Below are 20,886 nucleotides of genomic sequence, written 5' to 3' on the forward strand. Positions count from 1 at the left end.
GCTGCCGGAGCCTCTAGGCTTCTGCGCATACCCCCGTCGCCGGGACCGAGTCTGGCCTCTGCTGCCCCGCGGGGAGGGAACCGGGCGGGGCGCCACCCACTCCGCCCCAGCCCGCCCTCCTGCCTGCTGGAGTGGGACCACTCTTAGCCCGCGGACCAGCACCCCAGACCTTCTCTCTGTGGTTTCTCCATTCAACCATCACCCCTAGACAACCATGGGGCGGGCCCTATTCTGCGCTCTGAAATCAGGCTGGGACTGAGACCCAGGGGCTTGATCTTGGGGCACAGAGGATGGGCCCCTTAAGCAGGATACAGAGCTCTGAGGTAGCCTCCCCAAGGCCAGCCTGTAGTCCCAGGCCATCCTCACCAGTCCTCTTCCCCTTCCTGCCTCCTCCTCCCGGAAGCCCTCCTGTGCTTCTTAGGCAGCACTGGTCAGATCCTCAAACACAACCGGAGTGCCCACACTGTCCCAGGCCCCCGGGGGACTCCCGCACTCGGAGGTGGCACTGGGGGAGGCAGTGCCTCTCTGCCGCAGCATCACTGAAAGTGATCCCCACCGGGGGACAGGGAAACTTCGTGGACAGGGCAACTTTATGGACAGGACGAGCAGGTGTTTGCTAGATGGAGTGCGGTCCACTGGAGCAGGCAGTGTAAACAAAGGCCTTCGGCCAAATCCAAAGGCCAGGTAGTGTTGGGACCAGAGGGCGGGGCTGGGGCTTTGACTGAGAGAAGCCAAGACTGGCTGCAGGGGCACTGGGGAGCCATGGAGGGCTTTCAGCAGGAAGTGTCCCAGTCAGACCTGCCTGTTAAGCACTGGCTGGATCAGAGTGAGTAGATGGGTTAGGTCCAGGGATAGCTCAGTCTCTAGCTCTTAAGCAAGAGGGAGACTCAGACCACCCAGTAAACAGATAGACAGACCAAGGCCCAGGAGGTGGTAGGCAGCCCACCCACCTCGACTTCTTTTTCCCAGGGCTGTGTGTGTCCAGGCTGCTCACCCCTGTGTCTCATCAAGGCCCCTCCTGTCTCTCTACTCCCTAGTGTTTGGGGCAGCCCCACCTGACTCTCACCTGTGTCTCTCGGGCCGAGTCTCAGGCAGACACACAGCCCCCTTGGCCTTCCTGGACAGATGCTGGACCCCCTACCGGGAGCGGCGGGGGGCCGAGGCTAGCAGAGAGCCTCAGGCAGGAGCATGGACTCGGTGCCCTCGTGGTGGGCCGTACCAGACCCCTAAGCACTCAGGGCTGGAGGTGCACAGAGGAAACAGTAACTGTCCAGGGAGCAGGGAGGGGACTCAGGGCCAGGAGTAGATCTTTAGTGGCTCAAGCAGGAGGGAAACCTTGCCGACAGAAGGTGGGACGGACAAGTTTGCAAGCAAGAGAGGGGCAAGGGGAAGCTTGGCCGCTGCCTTGGGGGTCCAAGGCTGCAGATGGGCCGGGCCAGGCCTCGAGCCACAGGCCCTGGGGGGGGCGAGGAGCCCCAGGAGGTGTTGGAGTGGGTGAGATTCTTCGAGCTGTGCCTTCAAAGGGACCCTCTGCCTGCTGCTGTGGAGCTGCAGCCTGGCCAGGGTGGGCAGCGCAGCAAGGAGGCTGGCACCACAGCCCAGGGCCGGGGAACAACAGCAGTTGTTTCGGAGGAAAGAGGGACTTGACGGAATGAGGGGAGTGGGGCTAGGCCGCCCCCAGGTTTCTGGCTTCAGAAACTCAGACGGCCGGCCTTCAGGAGACCAGGGCCCACTGCCTCTCCGTCCCCTGCCCACGGGCCAGCAACTCCATGGCAGGAAGGTGTAGGCGGTGGGGCAACTGTAAAGGAGAAGTGGGCCTGGGGTGGGGGTGTGGGTGTAAGTGTGGGTGTGTGTTGAGGGGGTGGGGGAGCCAGGAGCCGGCACAGGAGCCAGGGCAGGGCAGGCCCTCCTGGGGGGCAGAGGAGCAGGGGCAAGACTAGAAGACTGGGTCCCCCTCCCCACCCCATCACTACTGATGCCGCTATTACCTGTTAGCCGTGGGACTGCCAAGCCCTTAATAGCGTCAGGCATCTCTTCTAACCTCTGTGTGTGTGTGCTCTTGGCGACCCCACGGACTGCAGCCTGCCAGGCTCCTGGGATTTCCACGAATGCTGGAGTGGGTTGCCGTGCCCTCCTCCATCCAGGGGCTCTTCCTGACCCAGGGATCGAAACAGCATCTCTTGTGTCTCCTGCCTTGGCAGGCTTGATCTTTACCTCTGTGCCACCTGGGCAGCCCCTTCTTAGAAGCTGAGTGCCGAACAATTGGGCAGAGGGAGCTGAGTCTCAGGAACCTTGGGGAGAACCTATGCCTTGGGGACAGGAGGGCCGGGTCTGGGGTCGTGTACACAAGCCACCCCTGCACGGGCAGCCTTGGGCCTCTGTCTCCCCGCAGCCGCTCTGACCCTGGTGGAGAGCAGAGGAGGTGACCGGCAGGGCCTCAGGCCATTCGGGGAGAGTGGCGCCTGGTGGTGCAGGCCTCCTGGAAGGAAAGAGGTCCTCACTGAACACGCAGGCTTCCTGGGCGCCTCCTGCGTGCCTGCAGAGGCAGGGGCTGGGGACAGAGCTGGCGACAGGACTCATGTGGATGGAGCCTGCGGGGGGCCTGACTCCAAACCTTTTCACTTGTGCTTCCTAAACAGGGAAGCCAGGAGACCTTGAATCTCTGTTCGGATGACTTAGGGGTTAAGAAATTTCGGGACTTTCCTGATAGGCCAGTGGTTGAGACTCTGAGCTTCCACTGTAGGGGGCACAGGGTTGAATTTCTGGTCAGGGAACTAAGATCCTACATGTTACGTGCTGCCACAAAAAAAAAAAAAGAGAGAGAGAGAGAGAAATTTCACCATCAGACCATATGGTAGAAGTTTATTCCTCAATGTATTTTTTCATATCCTCTGAAGTCAAATTTATTACTTTTAAAAATTTACCATCTGTATCACTTTTTAACTGTGAGATATGACCAAGAGGGAGGAGTTAAGTTTCTAAAATCAAATGTGGTTCAAGCAAATGTCCCCTGTGCTCTCAACAGCTTTTAACTTGGTATCATTACTCTATGTATGCGCAAGTAGAAAATTAGGGACTTTGTTGCTGAAAAACCCTTCTAATTGAATCTATTAGTGTTCTCAAGTTTTAATTCACTGAGTTTTTTTTAAAAAATATGATTAATTTGAGTCTGTCAGGGAAAACAGTCTCCTTTGATCTGTGTCCCCCAAAATACCCCCCCAAAACACCCTCCCCATGGTTCTGACACAGGTGCTATCATGATGTCATTTTCTTTTCAGATGGGGAAATAGGGACTGTGAGGGGCAGAGGGATGACCCTGCACCTACGGGGGGGGCCTGGGGTCTGTGTCCAGTTGAGCATGAAGTGTGGCCTGTGCCTTTCAAGCCTCAAAGACAGGGTGGGGAAGTAAGGACATTCTGCCTGGTGGACAAGCTCAGTGTCAGGGGTGTGGATAGGGGAGGCCCCAGGGGCAGGGAGGCCCCAGGGGCAAGGAGGCCCAGCCCCCAGATCTCGATGTGAAAGCACTCTGAGATCTGGGATGCCTGTGTTCTTTACTTAAAAACTAGTTTTATTTGTAATTTTGTGAGTAATGTCTGAACATGTTCTCAGGAAAAAAAGCCCTCACACAATACTGAAGTCGATGAGTAAGAAGGGGCATTTCTCTGCCGTTCCCTAGAGGGGGTCTGTTTTCACTTTGTTGAAGCCTTCCATCCCAGTCTTACTTTTACGCCTTTACATTCTCGGGTACGTGCATTGAGAAAATCAGGTTTTGTGTTTCATAGAGAGAGGGGCCACGGGCTGCGAGCTGACCTGTCGGTCTGAGTGCTTGTGTTGGCTCTCTCGTGTCGTCGTCTTTTTTGGGGCCAAACCACATGACATGCAAGATCTTAGTTTCCTGACCAGGGATCCAATTTAGGTCCCGGCAGTGAAGGCGTGGAGCCCTAACCGCTGGACCACCGGGGAATTCTGTCTCACTCCATCTCATTTTGTCACAGCGGCCAGAGCCCCCCGAGTCGAGATTCCCTTTGCCTTTCTTTGTTTATTTTTGGGCTGCCCCGGGTCTTCACTACTGTGAGAGGCTTCCTCTAGTTGCGGTGTGCGGGCTTCTCATTGCGGCGGCTTCTCTTTTTTGTGGAGCAAGGGCTCAGTACTTGTGGGACGCAGGCTTAGTTACTCCTCGGCGTGTAGAATCTTCCTGGACCAGGGATTGAACCCATGTCTCTTGCCTTGACATGGGGATTCCTATCCACTGTGCCATCAGGGAAAGCCCTCCTTTGCTTTTCTCATGTATTGGGTGGGCTAAAAAGTTTAGTTTGGGTTTTTACATAAGATGTTATGGAAAAATCCGAACTAAACTTTTGGCTAACAGATGTCATTTTAGCTCTGACATCCAGGACACTGCCAGGAAGTTTCCTTTCCTACCAGGGAGAGTGAGAAGGGTGTGATGTGGGGCCTCTGGACACGGGGAAGGGTTGGGAGAGGCAGGGAGGTCAGCTCAAAGTTCTGGTGAGGCCAGAGGTCCCCGGGACCCCTCTCCCCTTGAATCCAAGTTACACAAGGTGAAACCTTGGAACAGAGGGACAGAGGTGGGAGTGCTCCCTGAGGCTGCTTGTCCCGGAAGCAGTTAGGAAGTCCTCACCCAGGCTCCCAGGCCCCTCTGCCTATCCTTAAGGCCCCATCCCTGCCCCCGCTACCAATCACACACGTGCAGCCCCAGCAGATCTCTCAGCCTGGCCCCAGGCTGGGGGCCTGGGCCCTCCATGTGAGGTCCAAAAGGAGACCCGGCCCCTCAGCCTCACAGGGAGAGGAGGCTCCCACCCTCTGGGGCCAGGGCTACAGGTACGTAGGTGGACAGAGATGCTGAGACTTGGCGGGTGGGGCCAGCCGTCCCCAGGCCTCATTCAGGGCACCACCCAGGAGGGACCGGGGATGTACCATGGGTCAAGCAGTGTTCTAGGTTCTGGGGCGACAGCAGGGAACCACAGAGATACAGGCCCAACAGTGAAACCACAGAGGAGGTGAGGAGGTAAGACATGCTGGGAGGAAGTGTCAGGAGCGCAGGGCGACGGGGAGGGCCGGAGCCTTGGGAAAGGCCCGGTGCGACCTTGGAACAGGAGGACAGAGGTCCGAGTGACCCGAGGATGTCTGGAGAGGAGCGGGCGAGGCCCGGGGACCAACCAGCCGCAGCAACCAGGGAGACGGCAGGGTGCACGCCCACCACGGCCTGGCCCTGTGCCCCCTTGCCTTGACCTGTGGGGAGGTGGCCTCAAGATCCTTCCTTTGCAGAGAACAAAGCAAGCTCAGGAGGAGGGATGAGCCAGGCAGCCCTGGGCCCTGAGCCTTCCTGCCACCGCCCCTCCATACCACTTCTGCTGGTTGATGACATCGGTGGTGGGCGAGGGTGGGGGGTCTAGTCCAGCAAAGAAGAGGACAGAGAGCTGAGATCCCCTCTCAGCCTGGCCGGGCAACACTGTTACCCAGTCAGACCAAGCACCCGCTACATGTTAGCGCCAGAGGCACCCCCTGAGATGTCTCTGGCACCGCCTCCCACCAACACCACAGGGGTGTCCCCAGGTCACAGGCACCGGGGATGGCCACCCACTCTCCCGCCCAGAGCAGCTGTTCAGGGACCCCAGCCCCATCCCTAGGGTCACACTCGAGTGGGCCTCACAGCTTCAGGGTGCAGCGGGCTCCGCAGCCCACCCCTCAGCCTCCCCCTGCCTCGCCCCGTGTCTGTGAGAAGTCCTTTCAGAATGATTCTCTGCTTGCACGCTCGCAGCCCCAGGGGAGACCGAGCAGGGCAGGGGCGGTGGGGGAAGGGTTAGGTGAGTAGGCATCTTCTGGAAAGGGTCCCTTTGAGCTGGAGTCCTGCCAGGTAGGCCTGGCCCGACACCAGGTGTGTTTGGGGAGGAACATCCCGCAGCGGGGCTTTAGTTCAATCACCTCCTGTGCTCATCTTGCCCTCCACACCCCTGGGCACAGCCAGCCAACCACTCCCCCCCAACCCCTGGGGCCACCATCTGCGGAGGGTGTGGAGGGCCAGACCCTGGCAGGTGCGGTGCCTGGCCCACGGGTTTCTCTGAGCCTCTCGAGGATCTCGCCAGGCCACAGGGCCTGGGGGTGGGAAGTGAGCCGCCCCAGGTCACGCTGCAGGTTGGCCACAGACCCCGAGGCAGTGGGACGCAAAGGCTGGGTCCTTTCCCACTGCATCACTTCCCCTCTGTGGCCAGGCTGCTCGGTCTTAGCCACAGCCCCAGGCCGCCCCTGCCTCTGCTCGCTGAGGGGTGGCGGAGACACAGGTGCCAGGCTCGGAGCCCCCTCCTGGGCGGGGAGGGGAAATCGCTTCAGCCCGGAGCCGGGATGCTTGGGTCTGGGCCGCCTTCTTCGGAGAGCCTGAGCCCCTCGGGCCTGGGCTCGAGGGCTGCCCGCAACCAGGTGGCCTGAAGACCCAAACAATCCTGTGCCCCTGAGCGAGCCCTGCCCCTCTGGCAGCCTTGGTGCCGCACCCTCACGGCGGTGACCCCAATACCCCCCTCCCTCCAGTGTTCTCAGGGAGCACGGAGCCTCAGGCTGCCCATTGCCTTGGACCTGCTGCCCAGGGGTCCACGCCCACCATCAGTAACCACCTCCGACGTGACCGCCCCGTGACTGTGGCCAGCCTGAGGTCTTCCACTAGCCTTGAGGTTTTTTTTGTTTAACATCACAGCTTCTTGCTCTCGGTCCTCACGAGCGGCTGGGAAGAGAGGCATCAGTTAGCCTGACCCCAGGCTACAGACAGGAAAACGGAGGCACGTCGAGTGTGAGGGGCCTGCCTGCGAGTGTGCGACCCGTGAGCAGGCAAGGGCAGCCTTTCCCATCTCCCTCCCTGGCACCAGGCACCCGTGCTGGGCAGCACAGGGGCGTCGAGACAGGCCCTCCTTCACACCGGCTCCCGGACAGGGTCGCTGGCCTCCACTGGCTGGCTGGCTCCCGGACCTGAGGGCTCGGCTCCGCTGTGAGGCAGAGGCAGGGTTCCAGGGTTCCGGGGCCCCCGCTGAGCTCGCTGGAGCCGTGACAGCGCGGAGCTCCCCCAGCACTTGGAAGGCTCCCAGGTCCTCGGCTGGAAAATGTGATGCCATTTCTCTTGTTAAATGGCACCAGGTGGCGAAGAAAAGAGAGAGAGAGAGAGAGAGAGAGAGAGAGAGAGAGAGAGAGAGAGGGAGGGAGGGAGGGAGGGAGGGAGGGAGAGAGGGAGAGAGGGAGGGAGGGAGAGGGAGGGAGGGAGAGGGAGGGAGAGAGGGAGGGAGGGAGGGAGAGGGAGGGGACATGGCGGACCCCATTTGACTCCATCCCAGATCTGGCAGGCAGGGCGTGCCCGCACCCCTGCTCACTCCTGCTTGGACACCCCAGCCCGTCGCCCTCCGCTCCCCTCAGCAGCCCTCTAGGGCCCAGGCTCCAAGGGGCTGAAGACAAGGCTGATTTCTAGGACCCCAGGTCCTTCTGGGAAGCTGACCTCCTGGGCCTCGGCTGATCCTGTCCATCCCCGCGGAGACCCACTCCCCACCTCGGCACAGAAGGGGGCCTCCCTCCCCAGATGCGGAGGGAGTTCTTGGCTCCTGCTCCCCGCCCTCCCCTCCACGAGGCCTGCCCCTGTGCTAACGGGCCCCAGCCGGTGGGAACGGCTCTTCAGGAGAATGTCTTTCCACACAGGTTGCTTTCTCTGGCACAAGGCCCGCGTGTCCACCATTTCTGGGTTCTCACTGCCCAGTAGAAATGACCAAACCTCTGTTCAACAATTGGGCGCACAAGAGAACAACCAGAGAGAGAAAGCAGAGAACTGGGCCCAGGGCTGGACTCTACCTCTGACTCCCTGTGTGACTGTGGATATGCCTCTGATGACAACAGTCTCGGTTTCGTTAAACGTGAAATGGGGAAACACTGTCAACTTCACACAGATCAGCGGGGAGGGCGGGTGGCAGGAGCGACTCTGTGAGAAGCGCTCTGTAAAGCGTGAAGCTCTGCGGAGGTCGGGTGACGTCCGAGACCTGAACCGAAATCACCACAGCTGAGGTTCTCGGTGGGGGCTGCCTGGAAGACCAGCCAGGCCTCGGCAAACCTTACCGAGAGCGCACAGGGGCGGAGAGGAGCCCAGGGAGAGGAGAAAGGTGGGCCCCACCCTCATGATGCCTGCACTGAGGTTCAGGGTGGCCCATCTGTCAGTGAAGTGTGTGAGCTGCGACTGCCACGGTGATGTCAAAGCACAGGCCCTGCGGCGTTGGCACTGCCCAGGGCATCAAGCAGGGCCCGTCCTGAGGCCTGAGGATGGAGGGCGTGCTGGGAGGGCGCTGGGACACTCCAAGGGAACCAGGATCTGGCTCTCTTCCTCTCGCACCAGACCTCCTCCTCACCCAAGCTCCCCTGGGAGTGTCCAGCTGGCCACAGGGGCACGGCTGCAGCTCACACCGGGCGGCCGGGGTTTCTGCAGCCTCGTCTCAGCGTGGCCACAGATTCTAATTAGACCCCGAGGAGAAGCAAAGCGGCCGTCATTGCACAGTCCCTTGCGGCTAGCCCAGAAACCAGCCCTCGGTCAGGCTCTCTCACTTAAGACTTCATGGTGTAATTCCTGGATGTGCACCAGCTTTGTAACTTAGCTCTGTGTGATTTCATATAATAGTTCAAGTAACTATTCGTGGAGTGCTTACCTGGCGCCGTGCAAGCATTCACACATTTATTATGGAATACATGGAGCACCCAAACAAGCGCAGGAGTAATGCGATACACCTCAGGCACTTCACCTTTACCACCACGTCACTCACCCTTACGACGCCAGCAAGGTAAGCTGAGCAAGCGCCATCTAACACCTGGAGAAACGGAGGCTCCGCAGGTCCCGTGAGAATGGCAAGGCCAGGATTTGGAGTTGGACTGGGCTCATAGAGTTCAAGGTCCCGCTGCCCAACTCTTTTTAAAATATTTATTTGGCTGCACCGGGTCTTAGCTGAGGCATGAAGGATCTTTAGTTGCAACATGTGGGATCTAGTTCCCTGACCAGGGGTCGAATCCAAGCCCTCGGCGTTGGGAGCGCGGAGTCTCAGTCACGGGACCACCAGGGAAGTCCTTGCCCACTTTGACTCTTAACTGTTTGGAGTCAGTTTCCTCATCTACAAAATCAAAGTGGTGGATGAGTTCAGTGATGTTCAAACTTTTAGCCATGGACCCTTTGTTCAAAGTCTCAAGAAGAAAGACGTCAGATGGATGAAGACTTGGGGTTCTGCTGGGGTGGGCATGAGAGGGGTGGGGGGCTGGAGTCCGACCAGCTGAACTGCCCCCACCGACCCCCCGGCACTTCCTGTTGGAACACGAGGACTTTGGGCCCTGAGGGAACTGCCAGCTGATCCAGGCCTGCCAAGCCTTGGCACCGTCTCCAGCAACAGTGACTGTCGGCTGGGGGCCTCACAGGTCCTCCAGGGAGGGGTTCTCGGAGCCCCTCAGCAGGGACAGCAGGTTCAGGGCCGAGACGCCGGGCACGTGGCCTGCGCAGATCTGCAGCAGGCGGACCAGGCGCTGCGCCATGGCGGCGCGGAAGTCTTCTATCTGCAGAGGAGGAGACAGGACCCCGGTGAGGCGGCAGCCAGAGGGGAGCTGGGGGCGAAGACACGGGGAGAGCCCTGGGCACCACTGCCCCCAGGGCCACCCCTCTGTCCACGCCACACCTCACCGAGCAGCTTCCAACCACCTCAGCTTATGGAAACCCTTCGGACACCCTCCAGGGATACCAGAGATGCTGACCCCTACTCCAGAAGAAACGAAGGCTCAGCAGGCGGGGCTGGCGGGGTCAGCGACACAGTCCAGAGGCACGGTGGGCGACTGTCAAGCTGGGGTCTGAACCAGGGCTAGCCCCAACCAATGCTGGGGTGGCACCCAATGCGTGTCTCTGAGATGGACACGCCCAGGTTGGAAAGGAGGGGTGGAGAGAGTGGCCCTCACGGAGGACAGGGAGGTGCCATCAACAGATGGTCCCTACACCAGGGCCACGGAAGGGCTAGTGGGCCCAGAGGAGCCGTGGGATTAGGCAGAGGCAATCAGACTGTATGATGTGAGAGTTGGACTATAAGGAAAGCTGAGTGCTGAAGAATTGATGCTTTTGAACTGTGGTGTTGGAGAAGACTCTTGAGAATCCCTTGGACTGCAGGGAGATCCAACCAGTCCATCCTAAAGGAGATCAGTCCTGGGTGTTCATTGGAAGGACTGATGTTGAAGCTGATGGCCACCTAATGCGGAGAGCTGACTCATTTGAAAAGACCCTGATGCTGGGAAAGATTGAGGGCAGGAGAAGGGGACGACAGAGGATGAGATGGTTGGATGGCATCACTGACACAACGGACATGGGTTTGGGTGGACTCTGGGAGTTGGTGATGGGCAGGGAGGCCTGGCATGCTGTGGTTCATGGGGTCAGAAAGAGTTGGACATGACTGAGCGACTGAACTGAACTGAATCAGACTGTGCGAAGGCCCCAGCTGGCGCGGGTGAATGAGCTGCTCCAGAAAGGTAGAATAAACGGTGATGCTCAGATGGCCTCCCCGGACCAACAGGTGGCCTCAGAGCACCTCCTCCTCCTCCTGTTCCCTCTCTAACTGAGGAAAGGGCGCCACCATCCGCCCAGTAACCAAGCTAGAGCCGGGACATCCTGAAGCCCCACTGCTCTTACTCTGTCTTGTCACCTGTGAATCCTGGGTTCCAAGTCCAGGGGCGACATGTCAGTCCTGACACACTGGCCTCGTTCTCAGCGGGGTCTCCTCTTAGTGTAGTCTGAGGCAGCTGCTGCCTCCCTGGCAGGCTGTTTCTCCCTGGCTACCAGGACTCACCCACCCCCAGCTTTTCCTTCCACCTCTCAGGTCTCCCTGCTTTGTGCAACATCTCACGGCTGGGGCGGCGGTGGGGAGCAGGGGGCGGGGCTTCTCAGGCTGAAAACTCCAGAGTTGACTCTGACTCTTTTTCCTCTCCTGTCTCACGGGCAGGCCATCTGCACACCTGTAGCCCCACCCTGGAAACAACCAGCATCAGAGACCATCCCAGCTCCCCCTTCCCTGGCTCCCACGGAGCCCAGACCACTCTGAACTCTTCCAGACACAGTCCCCAGGCCCCTCTCCCCATTTCTGCCCTTGCCTCCCTTCAGTCTACTCTCCTCCCAACAGCTGGAGGGGCCCCATTCAAAACCCAAGTTGGGCTGTGGCCCTCCCTGGCCCCATACGGCTCCGCTGCCCCAGTCTAACTCAGAGTGAAAGCCACCACGCCTTTACTGTGACCCACAGAGCCCTGCTGATCTGCTCTGAATGTCAGTCCCCTGGCTCTGTTCCAGGCATCCACAGCTCCCTGTGGACCTTGCACATGGCAGGCAGCGTCTAAACTCAGGGCCTCTGCACTTGCAGTTTCTCCACCCTCGTGGGCTTTTCCACCAGGAGGCTCCACAGCGCCTCCCTTCACGTCTTCACTTAAGGTCAGATTTTAGGGAGTCCCTTCACCCCCATTTAAATCCTGTCGCTTTACCACCACCTGATGGGTCGCATCTCCGTGCCCTAACACAGCACGCATTCCACTTCCTTACTGCGTTTCCTCCACCAGAACAGAATTGGGAGTGTTAACACTGCTTTGCTCTGTGCTGCCCCCGAGAGGCTAGAGCAACACTGGACAGGCTGTAGGTTATGTTAAGAAATATCTGTTAAAGAAATCCTCTGGGCTTTGCGGCCTTCGCCTCCGAACGGTCCCTCCAAATGGCCGCTGCTCTCACTCAGGCTCCACGGTCTGCTTCCTGCAGCCTCGTCCCCGGCCTCCTGCCTCTGGCTGGACCTCCTCCCATCCACACACCTTACTCCAGAGACATGACCCCCAGAGAGCTGAGCCCATTGTCACTGCCCCGACGCCGATGGGAAGGAACGGCTGGATTGACTGCCTGGCTTCCAAAGCCCTGCGGATCCTCCTGCCACAGCAGGTGCGACGTGCGGTCTATTTCCCTCCGTTGAGGGGCAGGGCCAGTGTCAGAGGCATCTGGTTCTCAGGGACTCGCACAGGGCCTGGCAGCAGAGCTGGAACCGCACTGGGCGGATCCTGCACCTCCTTGGGTGTGCTTCCTGTCCTGTAAAACGGGGCCAGGGCTTCTCGCCATGCAAAGGCCTCAAAACACGACGAGGCTCCAGCTCACGAAGTGAGGGAAGGTGCCCTGGACAGGACCGCACAGGTACCAGGCATGCCGGCTGTCCAAACACTGGGTGCATCGGATGAGAGGATGCCAGGCTTAGGTTCTCAGCCCGCCGGCTCCAGGCTGGAAATAGAAAGTCAGCCACAGACCTTTTCTTGGTGGTTCAGATGGTAAAGAATCTGCCTGCCAATGCAGGAGACCCAAGTTCAATCCCTGGGTTGGGAAGATCCCCTGGAGTAGGGCATGGCAACCCACTCCAGTATTCTTGCCTGTAGAATTCCATGGACAGAGGAGCCTGGCGGACTATGGTCCATGGGGTCGCAGAGAGTCAGACACAACTGAGCAACTACCATTCTCAGGCTAGAGGACAACACAGGACCTGGTACAGCCTGCCACCTCCTGGCCGCGCGCAGAACTGCACCGCACCTGTGTGTTGCGGGGAGGGGCTGACTTTTCAAAGCCATGCAGCCAGCCTGCTAAGCCAGGAAAGAGTCAGCAGCACACCAACCTGGCTCTTCTGCTGACTTACTAGCTGTGTGACTGTGAGCATGCCACCTCTCCTGTTGTGAGCAAAGCTGGCAAGGATGGGCACCTCAGGGTGCCTCAGGCCCTACCTGTGAGGTCAGAGCCTTGGTCTCGTCAGGGTTCTTAAAACAGTGATCAGATGTGAAACACAGATCTGTGACAGAGCAGTATGTGCACCTTAAGCGACACGCTGAGTGAGAGGCCCGAGGACAGGTCTAACAGCTTCTGCAGAATCGCAGAAGCTCACGGGGTCCACCCTGTCCCCACGGGACGTGCCAGTGTCTGCTGCTTCTGTCGCTAACAACCACAGGCTCTGCTAACACTGCTGTTGCCTCCCATCTACGTTCATAATGTTAAATTCCTCCTAGAGGTTAGTGAAAACAGAAGTTAATTTTTTTTCTTGTCCAAAGCCACAACTCCCCCGAATTCTTCTCCCTTCAAAATAGAGGGGTCCATAGACCCTGAAATGCTTCTCCCTTTGGACCAGAGGGGTCCACAGACCCCAGAGCCAGCACTTCTGGTCTAGACGGTGATGACGGGCCACACGCTGACTCAGCTCCTTCTGCACCACATCACTTGGCCTTTAGGGACAGGTCTAAGACCCAGAACAGAAACACAAATCTTTAAAATGAACCCCAAAACCAATAAACACAACTTATATGGGGAAAGAATCAGAAAAAGAATGGATACATGTATAACTGAATCACTTTGCTGTACACCTGAAGCTAACACAACACTATAAATCAATATACTCCAATATGAAATAAATACATACATAAACAGACCCCTAAACCAACCGAGCAGGTCTGGTGTACAGGTGGGGCAGCCCAGGACCCGAGAGCCCTTAGCAGACCCCCAGAGGGAGCAGAATCAACTCTTGCCGAGAACCCTTTAGCAAAATGTCTTCAGGCTCCACACTATGCACAGAGAGGCTGGAGAGCAAAACTCATCAGCAAAGCCGAAATCTGCTGTGCTAACCATCACAGCTAGGATTCAGCTTGTGAGAAACCCCAGGAGAAGCAAGAGAGGGCAGAACAAACATCACATGTATCCATTCAGCCATCTATCCACCTATCCACCCAACCTCCACCCTTGCTGCCTGCTGGACCCCCTGCCCCAGGCTGGGAGCGGACAAGGTCTGCGATCTAGGGAGGTAAGGGGGAACAGAGGGCATCCTGACTGCTGGGTAATGAGACAGACAGAATGCCTGGCCTCACAGCTCTTACACCCCAGCAAGAAAAGTGAGACATTAACAGGGACCCATAGACCCACACACAAGACTTAGTCATGAGTACAGAGGAAAATGTCAAAGCAAGAGGTGATGGCACCTGGTGTACGAACGGAACTCCACTGTACATGGAGTGTCGCCCTGCTTTCCAGGGGTGCACCCAAGGCTTACGGTGACCCACCCAAGGACAGCGAGTGGAAAAGCCAGGATTCCAACAAGGATCTGGCCTCCACATCAGGAGCCCCTTCGCTCAGGTACTCATGAAGCAGCCCGCCGTGCCCTCTGGGTTCTGACGGTGCCGTCCCGTGGCCCGCGTGAGCAGGTCCTCACCTCTAGGTCACAGAAGAGCAGGGGGCTCCGGTAGGTGTGGGCCAGCTTCACCACGGTGTTCCGGTGGATGCTGCAGTGACTGTCCCGCCCAGCTGCAAAGAAGTCGCGCTGGTCACCTCCACCTTCGTGGTTGTGATGGAGGAAGCACTGGGCCCAGGAGGTCACGTCCCCTCTCTGGGCCACAGTTTCTACCTTCTTTGGGTGACAGGCCTGTTCTATCTTCTTTTCAGGGCAGTCAAGATCATCAGATCAGAAAACAGGCTAAAGGGACTTGATAGAGTTGGAATAAACGCATGAGTTTCCTCATCTACGAAATGAGGAGCGTAACAGCACCTACTCTGCTGAGTTACTATAGAAAGTCCGTGAACGAATACACAGAAGTGACCTGGCGTTCACTTCTCCACCAAAGCTTACTGAAAATAATGTGAGCCAGGCCCTTCGTGCCAGGAGCTGGCAGTGCAGCTGGGGGAGGGGGGCAGACACACCATCAGTGTAGGTAGAAGGGTGAGGAGTCTGACAGAGGCCTGCATGGACACCCCGAGGGCCCAGACAGCAGGGCTGGTCAGGACGGTGTCCCCCAGGGGGCAGAAAATTGGGGTCAGACACATAAAAAAGAGGAAAAAGTATGAGAAGCTACATGGTATGGTCATTAAAGGCATGGGCCCTGGAATATGACCAGCTAAGGATGAACTCTGCTCTACCACTGTCTAACTATGGGGCCTTTGGACGAGTTACCTAACCTCATGACCAGCTTCCTTCACTGTAAAAGAGAGACAACGGCACCTACCTCAATAGTACTTTTTGTGAAAATTAAGCGATACAGAAACAAAGCCCATAGAACGGAGTCTGGTCCATAGTGAGTACTCAATAAAGGTTAGCTATATATTTTTAAGGTTTTTAAAAATTTTTTAATGCGGATCATCTTTAAAGTTTCTATTGAATTTGTTACAATATTGTTCCTGTCTTATGTTTTGGTTTTTTGGCCAGATGGCATGTGGGATCTCAGCTGTCTGACCAGGGATTGAAGCCTCATCCCCTGCACTGGAAGGCGAAGTCTTACCAACTCGAGCGCCAGGGAAGTCCCCGAGGTTAGCTACTATTATTTCCCCTGTTGCCATTAGAGTCTCTGAGAACTGTCTGAAGAAGAGTAACAGGAGATGAGCCACCAGGCACCCCAGGGCAATGATCTCAGCAGAATTAACCTGGCAGAATGGTCAGCTCCGACTCGCACGGAGTCCACCACGGGCCCACCCACGGCAGCAGGCAGGGGAGGCACTCACCCCCCGTGGCGAGGAAGGCCACCTTCCCCAGGAAGAAGGCCGCGTCCAGGTGGCACAGGGACTCCTCCACGCTCTGCAGGCTGGGGCAGCCAGGCCAGGGCAAGAAAACAAGCAGAGGAATACTTCACAACAGAGAAGGCAGAAGAAGCCCCGCGCCTCTGATCCCAGAGAGGCCAGGGCATAAGACGAGGGTGACGGGAGACAGACCTGGAGGAACACTTTGTCCTTTTGTAGCTTTAAACTGCTTCTAATTACAAAGTGAGTCAAGTTTGTGAAACGATCAGATAGTAAATACTGGTGTACAACTAAAAAGTACAACTCCCCGTCTCCAGCATCACCTCTAGTTTTAACTCCCCAGATGACTGCCACAGTAGTTTGGGGTGTAGTTCTTCTGGAATTTTCTTCATATGCAAATACAGACAGTGATATGTATATCAGCCAGTTGGGTCTAATTGGGTTTGATGTCTCTATTACATTCTTTGGTATGACCGCACCGTACCCCAAACTAACTGCTTGCCCTGTGGTGGATATTTAAATGGTCTCCAGTTTTTCACCGTCACAAAGAACGGTGCATCAATATTGTTTCCGACATCTACTAAGCAGATGTTTCTGTAGAGCAGATGCTGGAAGTGGAAGGGCTGGGTCACAGTATGTGTCTTTTTAAAGTGTGGATAGCTATTGCTGAATTGCTTTCCAGTAAGATGACAGTGATTTTAAGTCATATCAGTTGTATGAAAACACTCTTTTTCTCTAAACAAGGGCACCTTGACCTGCTGGGTTGAGGCTTTCACTCACTGGTGTCCAGGGAGCGATGAAAGACTCTGTTGTCTTCCAGGCCAAAAGCCATCTCGGTCGGGCTTCATGAATGAACAAGGCCTGAGACCAACAGCCCCATGGTGCAGACGGTTCTCCGGTGAGCCTTCCGGGGAACAGAGAGACCTCACCCAAACAGCAACGGACCTGTGAGCCAGGGAGCCCACGGCAGGTCTCAGCCCTTTCTTGCCCCGCCTGGGCCTAAGTCACTGCTGACTGGTTCCCAGCGGTCAGGTCGTACGGTCTGGACTCAATCCTTGGGTCTGCTGTCTCCGTGCCTCCCCGGTTCTCAGGCGTTTCTACCACAGCCTTCCTTTATCCCCCACCACAGGACTAGGTGTCTGCCCTGGTTTCTCTGCTGGACCCTGTGTCCCTAGCCAGCTGTCTCCAGGAAGGAGGGGAGGCCTTCCACCTGTATTCCCTAGGTTGGCTGCAGTCCTGACCCCAGGGTTGCCAGCACCGTGGGGAGGCCAGGCCAGGCCACAGGCATCAACATCACCCATGCTGCCACTGCCCCAGCCCCAGAGTGGGCTCTGACCCTGCCCAGGCCTGGACGGTCCTCCACACAGGCTGTGCTCCTGCCTTTACACCAGCCCTCCACCTGGGACATTCTGCTCACGGTCATCCTTGCCTGGCTAACTCCTTCTCATCTCTCAGGTGTTTTTTAACTGATTGACTGCCACGTGTGGCTTGTGCGCTCTTAGTTCCCCGACCAGGGATTGAACCCAGGCCCCACAGTGAAAGCGCTGAGTCTTAACCACTGAACCGCCAGGGAATTCCCTCCGGTGTCTACGCAGATGTCACCTCCGCCAGGAAGTCTAGCTTGACCTGAGCCCTCAGAGTCAGAGGTCTTGTTCAGGCTCTCACAGTCCCAGGCTTCCCCCTTGGACAGTACGCATCACAGGTACTGTAACCGTCTGTCCAAAAGTCTAGATTCCTCCCCTAGCGGACCTTGTCCTCAAGGTCCGTTTCACTCACATCTGTAATAAACATCTTGCGTCGGCGCTGGCTCCTCCCTCTCACCCTCTACTTGCCCCCAGGCAGTCTCCCCCTGTCTCCTCTCCTTCCCTGGACAAGTGAGGCCACCGTCCCAGCACAGCCCTGAGCCGCACCTGAGCACTGACAGCCCCATCCTCTGGCTCTCACCTGTGTTTGCTGTGCAGGTTGACCACGAACACAATCAAGTCAATCCGGGGCCGATTCACGCTGCAGGGCAGAGGGAGGGACCTTGCTAAGTGGCTGAAAAATAAGAGATTGCAGGACTCAAGACTCATGTACCCACATCACAATGGCTGTTCACACGCTACCCTTGGTAGGGGAAGAGGCTGTCAAAAGCTCCTCCCCTATTCACCTGAAGCTTCTGTGTGTGTTTAAAATATTTATTTACCTGGCTGTGCCAAGTCTTAGTTGTGGCACACAGACTCTTCAATCTTTGTTGCTCTAAGTGGGATCTTTGCAACCTGCAGGGATTTTTTTTTCTTAGTTGTGGCTTGTGGGATCTAATCCCCGACCAGGGATCAAACCCGATCCCCCTGCATTGGGAGCACGGAGCCTTAGCCACTGTACCACCAGGGAAGCCCCCACAGGAAGCTTTTGTGGGCAAGACTCCTCAAGTGAGCACAGAGGCAGGGCAGAGCTGATCTTGTTCAGATTTCCCCTGCTTTACTCTCCCTGCCAGAAAGTTTAGTAACTGCTTTGCCAAGAGGGGGTTTGGGATAGAAGTTGGCATCTAGCCATCTATCCTGAATGCTGGGAGGGAGGCCAGGCTCAGAAGGGGAGGGGAAGGTGTTAGACCATGAAGTTTAGGGGTTAAGACTGAAGCTCTTTGGAGTGAGATAGAAGTGGGTTTAAATCCCAGTCTGTCAACTATCAGCTGTGTGACATTGGGAAGTCACCCTCAACATTCTTGTAAGTACTTGGTCTCAGATTGTCAAATACCCACCTGAAGCGTTTTGTCTTTTTTTTTTTTGGAATCCTCTACTTCTGCCCATTTCCATTTATTCCTATTACTCATCTGCCCCTACCCCTCAGCTTCTAATTCAAGAATACCAAAAAGTATACAAAATATAACAAAAGTTAAAACACACACACACACACACACACACTCCTAAAAGTTCAGTTACCTAAAAATTACTACTATTAAGTGTTAGAACATTTTTCTAACTATCTTTCCATGTACAAATGTATACACATTCAGACACTAGAATACAGTAGATGGAATCTAAAAATAGGATAATAGTATTTCCTTTTTTGGTAATGATTGCCATCTTGCTCAAGGAAGGCAACTTTGTCCACATTTTCCTTTAACTCTGATGCTAATTATTTTTTTAATCTTTTCCTATTTCTGAGCTACGGGGTTGAGTTTATCGGTGATTGTGTTTGGTGTTCTATAGCCTAAGAGCCTGGTAAGACAGGTAGGGCACAGATGGACCTATAAACAATCTTTATTTCGAGGGAAAGATGATGTTCTCGTTAGGAAAGGGCATTTCCAAATCCCATAAAGGAAATACCCTTTAGATTTGGATCATTCAACATAGACCCTTGGAGCTTATCTTTCAATCGGGGAGAATGACACCCACACATATTCAGTCACTTGACTCCTGCCAGCAGCTGTTTCTATTCCCTATCAGTTAGAAAAAGGAAAGCAAAATATACTTTAGTCACCTTTTCTCCAAATTTGGGGAATATCTGAGTAACTAACTGTTCTGGGCCAAGTACTGCTCAAGGCAGTGGGGCTTCTTCACCAGCCAGCAAAAGTGAAAAGTCCCTGCCCTCAAGGGGCTAACCTTGGGGTGCCTTGGGGTGGCAGACTGGAAACAAGTAAACAAACATGTGAACAAGGAAATTTCTTTTTTATTTAAAAAAAAAAGCTCTGGCCAGTTTTATTAAAGAAAAATTGTACATGGTTTACTTTTCACCAGTCTGTTCGGGCATGCTTCTAATAATATCAGAATCACCTGGATCAACGATAGCCAGTGTGCATACTCTAGTATTTTCCACATGCTGTGCCCAATTCAATATTATTGCCACTGTAGTGATGGACATCGGTTTTGGCCAACGTGGCATAATATGGAAATTTCTTTATAGTGACAAGCGAAGTGACGGAGGATGCTTCACACGGACAGATCGCGCGTCAGGACGGAGGCTCCGAGCGGTGGGTCCAAGCTCGGCCCGCCTGCGCCGGCCTCTCTGGCCTTCCGCTCCACCCATAGCCACTCCACCCCGCTCCCCGCTCTCCCCTGCGCCCAGGCCAGCGATCGGACATCTCCAGCGCAGGCTACTTACACCTTCAGCTCTGAGGTGCAGTCCGCCTTGAGCATCGAATCGGCCAGTTGCTGCAGAAGAGCATCCTCCGTGCCCACCAGCTGCCCAGAGAGAGAAGGCGGCCAATGGATCCCTGGATACAGCAGCCCCGCCGCTGGGCCCGGACAGCCGCGACCCCCGGAGCGCGCGAGGCACTCTTTACCGAGAGGACTACAGCAGGCATTGGTGAGGGTCTGAGGTGTGCACCCGCTCCAGTTCCCCTCACTACCGCCCCCCTCGCCCCTGAACCCTCCCTGAGACAGCCTCGTTTCTACCGGAGGCCTGACACGGATACAGGGGGAAAACCACAACCGCGTCTGGGACCGCCTGCATCCACCCTGAGCGCGGGCTCCCGGCGTCCAGAGGGCAGCTAACTCTGATTGGTTCAGAAAGGGGCTCTCCCGCCCACCACACTCCCGCCGGAGCAGCCCGGGCCAGAATCTCAGAAAGCCGCAGAGGGCCTGGCCGCTGAAGTGCGGCCCAGGAGGAAAGGCGGGCGCGGGAATCGGGGCTGCTGACGCCTACCAAGATGGTGGCCGTGTTCAGGCCAGGCAGCCTGTCCAGCGGCCGTAACACCGACATGCCCGCTGACTGACGGAACTGCCGGTCTCAGGGTGCGCGCCGCGCTTTCAAACAGCCCTCTGGCTCTTCCCTAGTGCGTAACCGCGGGACACGTGACACTATCTGGGCGGGGCTTCCTGTGGGGCGGGGCCAGACAGGGCCTTCTTAAAGGAGACAATACCATTTTTCCTTTAAAAAAATTTATCTTTTATTGGGGGATAGCCGATTAACAAACCATGTTGTGATAGTTTCAGGTGAATAGAGAAGGGACTCAGCCGTAGAAACACATGTATCCATTCCGCCCCGCCCCTCCCAAACCGTGCTCCCCTCCAGGCTGTCATATAACATTGAGCTGAGTTCCATGTGCTAGACAGTAGGTCCTTTCTCAGGGGAAGTTTTCCACAGCTGCCCCTAGGCACCAAAGGTGCTGCCTGCGAGACAGGACTTTTATTTCACTCCTGGGAGAAAGACGGTATTCAGTGATTTGTTTATTCATTTTTCCTTCACTCATGGTCATTCCAGGTGCTCTTGTTCAGTCGCTCAGTTCAGTTCAGTCGCTCAGTCGTGTCCAACTCCTTGCGACCCCATGGACTGCAGCACACCAGGCCTCCCTGTCCATCACTAACTCCCGGAGTTTACTCAAAGTCATGTCCATTGTGTGATGCCATCCAACC

General features: G+C 56.2%; 1 protein-coding gene across 1 annotated transcript; it reads right to left on the reverse strand.

Moving 5' to 3' along the window:
* Nucleotides 1-9,429: 9,429 nt before the first annotated feature.
* On the reverse strand, nt 9,430-20,235 carry CENPM (centromere protein M). Its single transcript, XM_052640949.1, has 6 exons — nt 20,177-20,235; nt 19,634-19,713; nt 17,495-17,587; nt 15,536-15,615; nt 14,256-14,347; nt 9,430-9,570 (listed from the first exon to the last, which is right to left on the reverse strand). Exons 1-6 carry the CDS (start codon nt 20,231-20,233, stop codon nt 9,430-9,432), a joined length of 543 nt encoding a protein of 180 aa, XP_052496909.1. The 5' UTR covers nt 20,234-20,235.
* Between the last annotated feature and the right edge of the window lie 651 nt (nt 20,236-20,886).

This window comes from Budorcas taxicolor, chromosome 5, assembly GCF_023091745.1.
Source record: "Budorcas taxicolor isolate Tak-1 chromosome 5, Takin1.1, whole genome shotgun sequence".
Classification (NCBI taxonomy): domain Eukaryota; kingdom Metazoa; phylum Chordata; class Mammalia; order Artiodactyla; family Bovidae; genus Budorcas; species Budorcas taxicolor.

Bases quoted from the DNA above. Each gene is read 5' to 3' on its own strand.
- CENPM (XM_052640949.1), bottom strand. From the start codon at position 20,233: ATGTCGGTGTTACGGCCGCTGGACAGGCTGCCTGGCCTGAACACGGCC. The intron at 17,588-19,633 runs GTAAGTAGCCTG...CTTATTTTTCAG, and splicing joins TGCACCTCAGAGCTGAAGGT to CCACTTAGCAAGGTCCCTCC. The intron at 9,571-14,255 runs GTGAGGACCTGC...CCTCCTCTGCAG, and splicing joins TGCTCTTCTGTGACCTAGAG to ATAGAAGACTTCCGCGCCGC.